The 13,110-nt window shown below is 39.7% G+C and overlaps 1 protein-coding gene across 2 annotated transcripts in view; it reads left to right on the top strand.

The window, feature by feature from the left end:
• Positions 1-12,835, top strand: part of IL11RA (interleukin 11 receptor subunit alpha) — a 90,173-nt gene extending 77,338 nt beyond the window's left edge. For both annotated transcript variants that reach the window (XM_040420840.1, XM_040420841.1), the window contains exons 6-12: positions 1,801-1,964; positions 4,965-5,128; positions 5,224-5,380; positions 5,804-5,872; positions 6,311-6,401; positions 11,234-11,313; positions 12,573-12,835. In XM_040420840.1, the coding sequence (XP_040276774.1) occupies positions 1,801-1,964; positions 4,965-5,128; positions 5,224-5,380; positions 5,804-5,872; positions 6,311-6,401; positions 11,234-11,313; positions 12,573-12,589 (742 nt within the window). In that variant the 3' untranslated portion in view covers positions 12,590-12,835. The remainder of the gene's footprint in view (positions 1-1,800; positions 1,965-4,964; positions 5,129-5,223; positions 5,381-5,803; positions 5,873-6,310; positions 6,402-11,233; positions 11,314-12,572) is intronic.
• The last annotated feature ends 275 nt before the right edge of the window (positions 12,836-13,110 follow it).

Here is a 13,110-nt window from a genome sequence, read left to right as displayed (position 1 = left end):
ATCTATCCTCTGAATAGATCATCAGCATCTGATCGGCGGGGGTCCGACACCCTGCCGATCAGCTGTTTGAGAAGGCAGCGGCGCGGCCTTCTCACTGTTTACCGCTGGCCCAGTGACATCACGACTAGTATCAACTAGCCTGGGCGGGGCTAAGCTCTGTTCACTTGAATGGAGCTTAGCCCCGCCCAGGCTAGTTGATACTAGTTGTGACGTCACTGGGCCTGCGGTAAACAGTGAGAAGGCCGCGCCGCTGCCTTCTCAAACAGCTGATCGGCGGGGGTCCCGGGTGTCGGACCCCCGCCGATCAGATGCTGATGATCTATCCAGAGGATAGATCATCAGTTAAAACAAAGTGCAGAACCCCTTTAACTTTAATAATTTAATTTATTTTCATTTTGAGGGATATCTTTTCCATTCACACGTCCGCAAAATGGGTCCGCGTCCCAAAATGGGTGCGGACCCATTCATGTTCAATGTGGCCGAAATGTGCTGTCCGCATCCACATTTGCGGATCCGCACTTCCGCATCTGTGCTTCCGTTTTCGCAAAAAAATAGTCCGCAATTGCAGACAAGATTAGGCATTTTCTATTATAGTGCCGGCGATGTGCGGTCCGCAAATTGCGGAATGCACATTGCCAGGGTCCGTGTTTGCGGATACGCAAAACACTTACGGACGTGTGAATAGACCCTCATAGTAACATTATTAAAGGTTATATTTTATCTTTATGTATATTCTAATGGATTGCCTTCCTTGTACAATGTTATAATATTCTTTCTATGTTAGACAGTATATTATAGTGCATTTGTATTGTGCGGCAGTTGTGTGCGGTTCTGCTGAGATACTGCAGGTATATAGAGCGACAAGCGTTATTGGAACAAATAATTTCTACTGGTGTGATATACCTGTCCCCCCCCCCCCCCCAAAAAAAAAAGCTGATTGAAGCGGGGTGTTATATACCAATATACTTTCTTTATAGTGCATTTGGGTACTGTATAGTGCATTTGCACATGCGCGTACGCGAAAAATATATTGCTGATATTTTGCATTGAAAAAAATAATAAATGGAGATCACAAATTCGAATAATACATCTGGTACGTCACTGTCCATGTTGTGGGACTATTTGCGCACTTCTAGTAATTATTTCTTGGCTGCAAATATGAGCTGAAGGTTTTTCAGGTTCGCCTGCCATTAAAATGAATGGGACCCGCCGCGAACTTGCGGTTCGCGAACATTTGATCATGTTCGTCCATCACTACCTGTGAATAAAGCAGTGATATGTAGATGAGCTTTCTGAGCAGATCTCAGTGTGGTAAAGCTATAGTACATAGTGTATATAATATGTACATTAGCTTTCTGAGCAGATCTCAGTATGGTAAAGCTATAGTACATAGTGTAAATGATATGTACATTAGCTTTCTGAGCAGATCTCAGTGTGGTAAAGCTATAGTACATAGTGAATATGATATGTAGATGCTAGGACACAGCTCTGCCCTAAGCATGTCTACCCCAGCCAAACAAGGGGAGGGGGAGTGTGCAGAGCACAGGGGGTATTGCAAAGCAGTGCTCAAAGAATTTAGCCCCGCCTCCTGGTGCTCCAGCTTCTCATTTGCATATGAATAAAAGCGCAGATAACTCTGCAGCTGTTTAGCATACATACGGTATTGTTTTAATCAGCATGATGATACCAGGCGGTATGCATGGTTTAATAACTTCTGCACATCCAGTCGGGTCACTGGCTCCGCTCCTGCTATGGTCCATGTCCAATTCTGACATTATAAATGCTCTTGTTATCTTACAGGGTGGACAGGGGTAACCCGGAGATCTGTCTGCAGGACGCCCAACGTCCCAACATGTGCTCAGTGTGGAGCTCCAAGCTCTGGACGTCCTACCAGATGAACATCACCGAGGAGAACCCGCTGGGCTCCAGCTTCAGGATCCTGGAGTTCACCGTCCAGTCCATAGGTGAGAGGTTTAGACGTCTTATGTACTGTGTATACAGAGTGTGTGGTGCGGTCACTGTACAGGTACATACATAGGTGTGTCCTGTGTGCTGAGAATGATAGGAGTAGTAGTTTACATATGCTGTAACCCAGACTTCTCCTGGTATAACATAACTCCATCATTATCTGGGTCCAGGCCTTCCGCTAGTTTTCCTTGAAGGGACGTTTTCATTTTTCATTTGCTGCTTGAGTTCTGCTCTGGAGGCTCCTGCGGAGTGTTGTCCATGGGACACAGTCATGTTCGGGCTATTTGTGCAGGGGTGAGCCAGGATGTTCTACTGAGGATCAGCGGAAGACTCCTCCACCCACTGCTCATTGCTGCGCACATAGCCATATCTATATGGAGAGACATGCTGGTCAGCTGCTGCAGAACCTCTTCTAAAAGACTGTGGTCCTGGTTTGTCCAGAGATATTACACAGATATCAGTCACATAACCAGCACGTAAGGCGGTATTATATACGGTAAAATGAGGAGGTATTTTTTATTGTGAGATAATATACATTCTGAAGTGCTATTACATAGCATGAGGAGGTTTTGTAGTGTATGAGGTAGTATTATTTATTATGAACCGGTATTATATAGTATGAAGCAGTATTATATAGTATGACCGTGGTATTATATATTACAAGGTGGTATTGCATAGTATGAGGAGGTATGAGGCGGTATTATATTGTAGATGGTGTTAAAATATAGTAGGAGGTAATATTATGTAATATGAGGTGGTAATATATATGGACAAGGTGGTATTATATAGTATGTGAGGCATATTGTATAGTATGAGGAGATTTTATATAGCATGAGACAGCATTATGTAATATGACAGTATTATATAGTGTGAGGCGGTATTATTTACTGTAGTATGAGTCTTTATTATATAGTATAAGGCAGTATTATTTAGTATAAGGTTGTATTATATAGTATTAAGCTTTATTTTTTAGTATGCAGTGCTATATATTATGAAGCTTTATTTTATAGTGTGCAGTATTATATACACTGCTCAAAAAAATAAAGGGAACACAAAAATAACACATCCTAGATCTGAATTAATTAAATATTCTTCTGAAATACTTTGTTCTTTACATAGTTGAATGTGCTGACAACAAAATCACACAAAAATTAAAAAATGGAAATCAAGTTTTTTAACCCATGGAGGTCTGGGTTTGGAGTCACACTCAAAATTAAAGTGGAAAAACACACTACAGGCTGATCCAACTTTGATGTAATGTCCTTAAAACAAGTCAAAATGAGGCTCAGTAGTGTGTGTGGCCTCCACGTTACTGTATGACCTCCCTACAACGCCTGTGCATGCTCCTGATGAGGTGGCGGACGGTCTCCTGAGGGATCTCCTCCCAGACCTGGACTAAAACATCTGCCAACTCCTGGACAGTCTGTGGTGCAACGTGACGTTGGTGGATAGAGCGAGACATGATGTCCCAGATGTGCTCAATTGGATTCAGGTCTGGGGAACGGGCGGGCCAGTCCATAGCATCAATGCCTTCGTCTTGCAGGAACTGCTGACACACTCCAGCCACATGAGGTCTAGCATTGTCTTGCATTAGGAGGAACCCAGGGCAAACCGCACCAGCATATGGTCTCACAAGGGGTCTGAGGATCTCATCTCGGTACCTAATGGCAGTCAGGCTACCTCTGGCGAGCAAATGCCACCCCACACCATTACTGACCCAATGCCAACCGGTCATGCTGGAGGATGTTGCAGGCAGCAGAACGTTCTCCACGGCGTCTCCAGACTCTGTCACGTCTGTCACATGTGCTCAGTGTGAACCTGCTTTCATCTGTGAAGAGCACAGGGCGCCAGTGGCGAATTTGCCAATCTTGGTGTTCTCTGGCAAATGCCAAACGTCCTGCACGGTGTTGGGCTGTAAGCACAACCCCCACCTGTGGACGTCGGGCCCTCATATCACCCTCATGGAGTCTGTTTCTGACCGTTTGAGCAGACACATGCACATTTGTGGCCTGCTGGAGGTCATTTTGCAGGGCTCTGGCAGTGCTCCTCCTGTTCCTCCTTGCACAAAGGCGGAGGTAGCGGTCCTGCTGCTGGGTTGTTGCCCTCCTACGGCCTCCTCCATGTCTCCTGATGTACTGGCCTGCCACCTGGTAGCGCCTCCATGCTCTGGACACTACGCTGACAGACACAGCAAACCTTCTTGCCACAGCTCGCATTGATGTGCCATCCTGGATAAGCTGCACTACCTGAACCACTTGTGTGGGTTGTAGACTCCGTCTCATGCTACCACTAGAGTGAAAGCACCGCCAGCATTCAAAAGTGACCAAAACATCAGCCAGGAAGCATAGGAACTGAGAAGTGTTCTGTGGTCACCACTTGCAGAACCACTCCTTTATTGGGGGTGTCTTGCTAATTGCCTATAATTTCCACCTGTTGTCTATCCCATTTGCACAACAGCATGTGAAATTGATTGTCACTCAGTGTTGCTTCCTTAGTGGACAGTTTGATTTCACAGAAATGTGATTGACTTGGAGTTACATTGTGTTGTTTAAGTGTTCCCTTTATTTTTTTGAGCAGTGTATTATAAGGCAGTATGTTATGGTATGAGGCAATTTTGTATAGTATGAGACAGCATTATATATTATGAGGCAATATTATATAGTGTAAGGCAGTATTATATAGTATGAAGAGATTTTATATAGCAAGAGACAGCATGTTATATGATGACATAGTATTATATAGTGTGAGGCGGTATTATATAGTATGAGGCTGTATTATATAATATGACGTAGTATTGCATGGTATGAGGCGATATAGTATAAGGCAGTATAAGGCATTATTATTTAGTATGAGGTAGTATTATATAGTATGAGACAACCTTATATAGTATAAGACAGCGTTATATATGATGAAGTCATATTTTAGTAGTAGTATGAGGCGGTATTATGTTGTATGAGGCAGTATTATATGATTTAATTTATTTATTTGTGTTGTAGTTAAGCCAGATCCCCCAGAAATCCTGTCAGCGGAGCCGATCCCTCATGCTCCTAGACGGCTGCGGGTCACTTGGGAATACCCCTCCACGTGGCCCCAGGAGCCACATTTCCAGCTGAAGTTCCGTCTACAGTACCGGCCTGTACTTCATATGTTGTGGTCCACGGTAAGAACATGGTCCATCATTTCACTGTACACAAGTCACAGAGATACGTAGATTCTCAATCACTCATCGTCCCGGGTGCGCTTCTTCTGGGGCAGGTGGAGACGGCCAACCTATCGGACATCATCACCGACGCTTTCATGGGCATGGAGCACATTGTGCAGGTCAGCGCCAGAGATTTCCTGGATGCTGGTAACTGGAGCGAATGGAGTGTGGAAGCCAGAGCCACGCCGTGGACCAACACAGAGGAACCAGGTGAGAGCATGAGATGGCGGCACCAAGACCAGTTATTGGAGATCCTTGCAGTTGACCGCAGTGGTCCATCTCTATATTAAATTGCATGCAGTGCTAAGAAAATGAGCTGCAGTGGAACGTAATGTCACATGTACCCAAGTAACACCCTAGAGGTAACATACTGCCCCGCCCCCGAGGAGCATCCTGATAGAGCTTGGATGCTACAGTAAGATCTCGGGGCCAATATCAGTGACCACTTCAATGAGTTCATGTGGGTCCGGTTTCTCCACTACCCCTAGTGGGGTCTAGTTTCTCTAGTGCCCCTCAGTTGGTTGGCGCTTACCTTGCCTATATTGTAATATATCCGACCTAAAGACCAGAAATGTGATGCCCGGTGACCCCTGTAGACTGCACCCGTGTGACTCTTCACTGCTCTCTCCATAGAGATGGCCTCAGACGTCACTAACGAAACCACTACAGAGGAGCCCGAACCTCAAGTCCAGGAACCTATCGGTAACTTTTTGGTTTTTGTACCATGTGACTTGCACTAACCAATAGAGATATTGCTTCTGTAACACAGGCCACTCAATGGTATTTACTAAAACGGAGGCCCCAGAATAGCTGCGATACACAGGAGCATTGATTGTTATGGCTGGTAAATGTAGGGAAGCAAAGGGATGATCTACTTACTGACGTTCTCCAAGCCAAGTGCCGTGCAGATAAATACAGGCTATCGCTCTCTGCTATCAGCCACTGACTGTAGTGTTCTTCAGTAGGATCAGTGTCTGTCATATACCATGGCAGGGGTCCCTATCCAGGACATCTGTGTGCAACAGACTTACAGCCTAGAGAGGGAGCCCTACTGAACACCCCCTCCCCCGTTATATAAGATGTATGTGAGCAGCTATAGAGACACAATATAATGACCATTCTTACTTTATCACCCGGCAGACCCCGTGGAGAAAGTGGCCGTTGTAGTATCTCTGGGGATTTTTGCTTTCGTAGTGCTTGTCGTTTTCTTGGCTATTGGCGCCCTCATCTGGTAAGTAGTAAAATTACAACTATTATATAACACACAACAGATGTTTTTATACTATCCATACTATTATATATAAATGTGACATATCACCCGCAAAACCAAACCATCCCCCCCAGTACTAGTCAGGAAATATTACACTCCTGCACTGGGGCTCACAATCAACAGCTGGAACAACATTCAAAGACATCCAAGGGCAGTATTATAGTAGTTATATTCTTGTACATAGGAGCAGTATTATAGTAGTAATATTCTTGTACATAGGAGGCAGTATTATAGTAGTTATATTCTTGTACATAGGATCAGTATTATAGTAGTTATATTCTTGTACATAGGAGCAGTATTATAGTAGTTATATTCTTGTACATAGGAGGCAGTATTATAGTAGTTATATTCTTGTACATAGGAGCAGTATTATAGTAGTTATATTCTTGTACATAGGAGGCAGTATTATAGTAGTTATATTCTTGTACATAGGAGCAGTATTATAGTAGTTATATTCTTGTACATAGGAGGCAGTATTATAGTAGTTATATTCTTGTACATAGGAGCAGTATTATAGTAGTTATATTCTTGTACATAGGAGCAGTATTATAGCAGTTATATTCTTGTACATAAGAGGCAGTTTTATAGTAGTTATATTCTTGTACATAGAAGCAGTATTATAGTAGTTATAGTCTTGTACATAGGAGCAGTATTATAGTAGTTATATTCTTGTACATAGGAGGCAGTATTATAGTAGTTATATTCTTGTACATAGGAGCAGTATTATAGTAGTTATATTCTTGTACATAGGAGCAGTATTATAGTAGTTATATTCTTGTACATAGGAGCAGTATTATAGTAGTTATATTCTTGTACATAGGAGGCAGTATTATAGTAGTTATATTCTTGTACTTAGGAGCAGTATTATAGTAGTTATATTCTTGTACATAAGAGCAGTATTATAGTAGTTATATTCTTGTACATAGGGGGCAGTATTATAGTAGTTATATTCTTGTACATAGGAGCAGTATTATAGCAGTTATATTCTTGTACATAAGAGGCAGTTTTATAGTAGTTATATTCTTGTACATAGGAGCAGTATTATAGTAGTTATATTCTTGTACATAGGAGCAGTATTATAGTAGATATATTCTTGTACATAGGAGCAGTATTATAGTAGTTATATTCTTGTACATAGAAGCAGTATTATAGTAGTTATAGTCTTGTACATAGGAGCAGTATTATAGCAGTTATATTCTTGTACATAAGAGGCAGTTTTATAGTAGTTATATTCTTGTACATAGGAGCAGTATTATAGTAGTTATATTCTTTTACATAGGAGCAGTATTATAGTAGTTATATTCCTGTACATAGGAGCAGTATTATAGTAGTTATATTCTTGTACATAGGAGGCAGTATTATAGTAGTTATATTCTTGTACATAGGAGCAGTATTATAGTAGTTATATTCTTGTACATAGGAGCAGTATTATAGTAGTTATATTCTTGTACATAGGAGCAGTATTATAGTAGTTATATTCTTGTACATAGGAGCAGTATTATAGTAGTATATTCTTGTACATAGGAGCAGTATTATAGTAGTTATATTCTAGAACATAGGAGCAGTATTATAGTAGTTATATTCTTGTACTTAGGAGCAGTATTATAGTAGTTATATTCTAGAACATAGGAGCAGTATTATAGTAGTTATATTCTTATACATAGGAGCAGTATTATAGTAGTTATATTCTTGTACATAGGAGGCAGTATTATAGTAGTTATATTCTTGTACATAGGAGCAGTATTATAGTAGTTATATTCTTGTACATAGAAGCAGTATTATAGTAGTTATATTCTTGTACATAGGAGCAGTATTATAGTAGTTATATTCTTGTATATAGGAGCAGTACTATAGTAGTTATATTCTTGTACATAGGAGGCAGTATTATAGTAGTTATATTCTTGTATATAGGAGCAGTATTATAGTAGTTATATTCTTGTACATAGGAGCAGTATTATAGTAGTTATATTCTTGTACATAGGAGCAGTATTATAGTAGTTATATTCTTGTACATAGGAGGCAGTATTATAGTAGATATATTCTTGTACATAGAGCAGTATTATAGTAGTTATATTCTTATACATAGGAGGCAGTATTATAGTAGTTATATTCTTGTACATAGCAGAAGTATTATAGTAGTTATATTCTTGTACATAGGGGCAGTATTATAGTAGTTATATTCTTGTACATAGGAGCAGTATTATAGTAGTTATATTCTTGTACATAGGAGGCAGTATTATAGTAGTTTTTATTCTTGTACATAGGAGCAGTATTGTAGTAGTTATATTCTTGTTCATAGGAGGCAGTATTATAGTAGTTATATTCTTGTACATAGGAGCAGTATTATAGCAGTTATATTCTTGTACATAGGAGCAGTATTATAGTAGTTATATTCTTGTACATAGGAGGCAGTATTATAGTAGTTATATTCTTGTACATAGGAGCAGTATTATAGTAGTTCTATTCTTCTACATAGGAGGCAGTATTATAGTAGTTATATTCTTGTACATAGGAGGCAGTATTATAGTAGTTATATTCTTGTACATAGGAGCAGTATTATAGTAGTTATATTCTTGTACATAGGAGCAGTATTATAGTAGTTATATTCTTGTACATAGGAGGCAGTATTATAGTAGTTCTATTCTTGTACATATGAGCAGTATTATAGTAGTTATATCCTTGTACATAGGAGCAGTATTATAGTAGTTATATTCTTGTACATAGGAGCAGTATTATAGTAGTTATATTCTTCTACATAGGAGCAGTATTATAGTAGTTATATTCTTCTACATAGGAGGCAGTATTATAGTAGTTATATTCTTCTACATAGGAGCAGTATTATAGTAGTTATATTCTAGAACATAGGAGCAGTATTATAGTAGTTATATTCTTATACATAGGAGCAGTATTATAGTAGTTATATTCTTGTACATAGGAGGCAGTATTATAGTAGTTATATTCTTGTACATAGGAGCAGTATTATAGTAGTTATATTCTTGTATATAGGAGCAGTATTATAGTAGTTATATTCTTGTACATAGGAGGCAGTATTATAGTAGTTATATTCTTGTATATAGGAGCAGTATTATAGTAGTTATATTCTTGTACATAGGAGCAGTATTATAGTAGTTATATTCTTGTACATAGGAGCAGTATTATAGTAGTTATATTCTTGTACATAGGAGGCAGTATTATAGTAGATATATTCTTGTACATAGAGCAGTATTATAGTAGTTATATTCTTATACATAGGAGGCAGTATTATAGTAGTTATATTCTTGTACATAGCAGCAGTATTATAGTAGTTATATTCTTGTACATAGGAGCAGTATTATAGTAGTTATATTATTGTACATAGGAGCAGTATTATAGTAGTTATATTCTTGTACATTGGAGCAGTATTATAGTAGTTATATTCTTGTACATAGGAGAAGTATTATAGTAGTTATATTCTTGTACTTAGGAGCAGTATTATAGTAGTTATATTCTTGTACATAGGAGGCAGTATTATAGTAGTTATATTATTGTACATAGGGGCAGTATTATAGTAGTTATATTCTTGTACATAGGAGCAGTATTATAGTAGTTATATTCTTGTACATAGGAGGCAGTATTATAGTAGTTTTTATTCTTGTACATAGGAGCAGTATTGTAGTAGTTATATTCTTGTTCATAGGAGGCAGTATTATAGTAGTTATATTCTTGTACATAGGAGCAGTATTATAGTAGTTATATTCTTGTACATAGGAGCAGTATTATAGTAGTTATATTCTTGTACATAGGAGGCAGTATTATAGTAGTTATATTCTTGTACATAGGAGCAGTATTATAGTAGTTATATTCTTGTACATAGGAGCAGTATTATAGTAGTTATATTCTTGTACATAGGAGCAGTATTATAGTAGTTATATTCTTGTACATAGGAGCAGTATTATAGTAGTTATATTCTTGTACATAGGAGCAGTATTATAGTAGTTATATTCTTGTACATAGGAGGCAGTATTATAGTAGTTATATTCTTGTACATAGGAGCAGTATTATAGTAGTTATATTCTTGTACATAGGAGCAGTATTATAGCAGTTATATTCTTGTACATAGGAGCAGTATTATAGTAGTTCTATTCTTGTACACAGGAGCAGTATTATAGTAGTTATATTCTTGTACATAGGAGCAGTATTATAGTAGTTCTATTCTTCTACATAGGAGGCAGTATTATAGTAGTTCTATTCTTCTACATAGGAGGCAGTATTATAGTAGTTCTATTCTTGTACATAGGAGCAGTATTATAGTAGTTATATTCTTCTACATAGAAGGCAGTATTATAGTAGTTATATTCTTCTACATAGGAGCAGTATTATAGTAGTTATATTCTTCTACATAGGAGGCAGTATTATAGCTGTACCATTTGTTCCTAATAACTGCCTAGCGTTGAGCGGAGAGCACCATTTACATATACTGTATCACTATTATGATCCCTTCTCTCCTTACAGATTCATAGTTTGTTGCAGTAGATCCCTGTGGGGTGTTGCAAACAACTAATGATTTTAGCTGCCAATTACCTGACAAACAAGTAACGTACTCTTATGTCCGGTGATCGGCACTACATTTACACCAGGCAATTATCTGGGATGAATATTCCTAAGAACATTTGTTAATGATAATTAGCCTGACAGTCTTCACATGTGAAGTGATTTACCAGGAGAATGGTGATGGCTGCTCTGGATGTGAAACATGATGCAGCTCGGTATGTTTTCTTTCAGTATTTTTTTTTATATGTACATCTTTTTCATAGGGTAAGAGTTGGAAGGACAGTGAAAGATGGCGGAATAAAGACAAACTTTCTGACAGCCATTCATCTGAAGACTCTGCCCAGTAAGTGTTCTCAGCAGCTCATGGTGGACTTCCGCCATTTCTCTCAGTCTCGTGTCTTGTCTGATATTTCTGCTGATCTGGTTACGTTGGGGACACGTACCCTGAGGGCACCGTGCAAAAAGATGACGCCTCATTAACTGCAGATCTATCTGAGATTTTCTGTTACATTTTTTTTATATTTCTGCTTCTTTGTACCTTTATTAGATTACTCCCATTGTATGTGGGTAAGAAAAAGTGGCAAACAGATTTATTTATTTTTTACTTTTTTTTCTTTTACGCTGGGATTTTGGTGCTTGAAGTTATTGATTTTAGACTGGCATATCTTTGTAGTTCTCCTGCTCGCATGGTCTTATGACAACACTTCCCGTCTGGTTTTCTGCAAAGTTTCATTTTAATTGTGTTTTTAAAATACTGACTTAAATGTGGATTCACATAAGGCTACATTCACACGGCCGGATCTATTCTGCGGTCTGCCAACCGCAGATCCGCAAAATGCGGATACCGGCGGCGTGTTTTTCGCAGGTTTTCGCGGGCCACACACGGATCACATCATAGAAATGAATGGGTCCATGTGTGGTTCATAGATAACGTGGATCTGACACAGACCGAAAACACGGTCGTGTGAATGAGGCCCAAGGGGCTACACATCTATAGGAGTTAGTAAGTAAGTGGACCTTGATGTGGGGGCTCATTCTGAACAGTGGATGAGCGATAATGTAAATTACAGGAAGTGTTGTCATGTGGACGACGAGGAGCTAAGCAGCTCTAGGTGACCCCTAATGTTGGGTGCAATTTAGACAGATCTTTGGACTTCGGTTCTTAAAGGGGTATTCTGTCCACAAGGTAGCGGATAATTATTAGATTGTGGGGACCCCCACCGATAATGAGAACAGGGACCCCATCAATGGACTGAGTGGCTGGTCAGAATCTGCGCCACCGCTCCATTCATTCCAGTGGGAGTTCCGATGATGGCGCTATCTCTGGCGCTCCCATAGAAATGAATGTAGGGGTGGCCTCTCCGTCCCTTTCAGGGAGGGCGCTCCACGGGATATGGGGCCCCCGTTCTCATGATCGGAGGGGGTCCTAGCAGTAGGATCCCCACCGATCTAATAGTTCTCCTCTATTTTGTGGATCGGGGATGACTTTTTCTCGCCGGAATACCCCTTTAAGTTTATCTTATATGACTTTATTTTATTATTCACTGTATGAATTCCAGGGCTGGGAGTGACGACTATACCCTTGTATTTCCTTATCTACAGAGAACCAGATTTTATAGTCGCCTTGAAACGTCGGAATTGCCTCCCAAGCAGATATGTGACTAAGGCGTTGAGTATCTTCAGCTCTCCTCATCTCTAAGGATATGAGTTGAAAGAATGACTTTTGTCAGAATGGAGAAGTTGCAGTTCAAGGACTGTCCACCAGGCGGCAGACACGCATCTTCTGTCAGGACGGGTGGACTGTGGACTGTACGGCGGAGGATCAGAGCATTCAATGCAGAGCATCCTCTTCTTCAGATGGCAGCTTGTTCATGATACACTCTCCAATGACAACCTGGTATTATCCCCAGCGAGGCGCCACTTTGATCGGGCTGGAGTTCAGTGAACTATTTTTTGCTGCTATCACATAGACTTTTCTTCACAAGACAATGCACTCCACACCTGCTCTTCTCACACACCAGCTGATAACAGAGAACAGATCGCACACTACCTTGTGGCATTCAAGATTTAAGCACAATTTTTCCTATGTAGCTCTCTATGATCATATCCTAGCGCTGACAAAGCAGTTCATGAAGCTAAA

This window comes from Bufo bufo, chromosome 2 (genome assembly GCF_905171765.1).
Source record: "Bufo bufo chromosome 2, aBufBuf1.1, whole genome shotgun sequence".
NCBI classification, from domain to species: Eukaryota; Metazoa; Chordata; class Amphibia; order Anura; family Bufonidae; genus Bufo; species Bufo bufo.
This window is presented reverse-complemented; position numbering and strand designations above follow the sequence as displayed.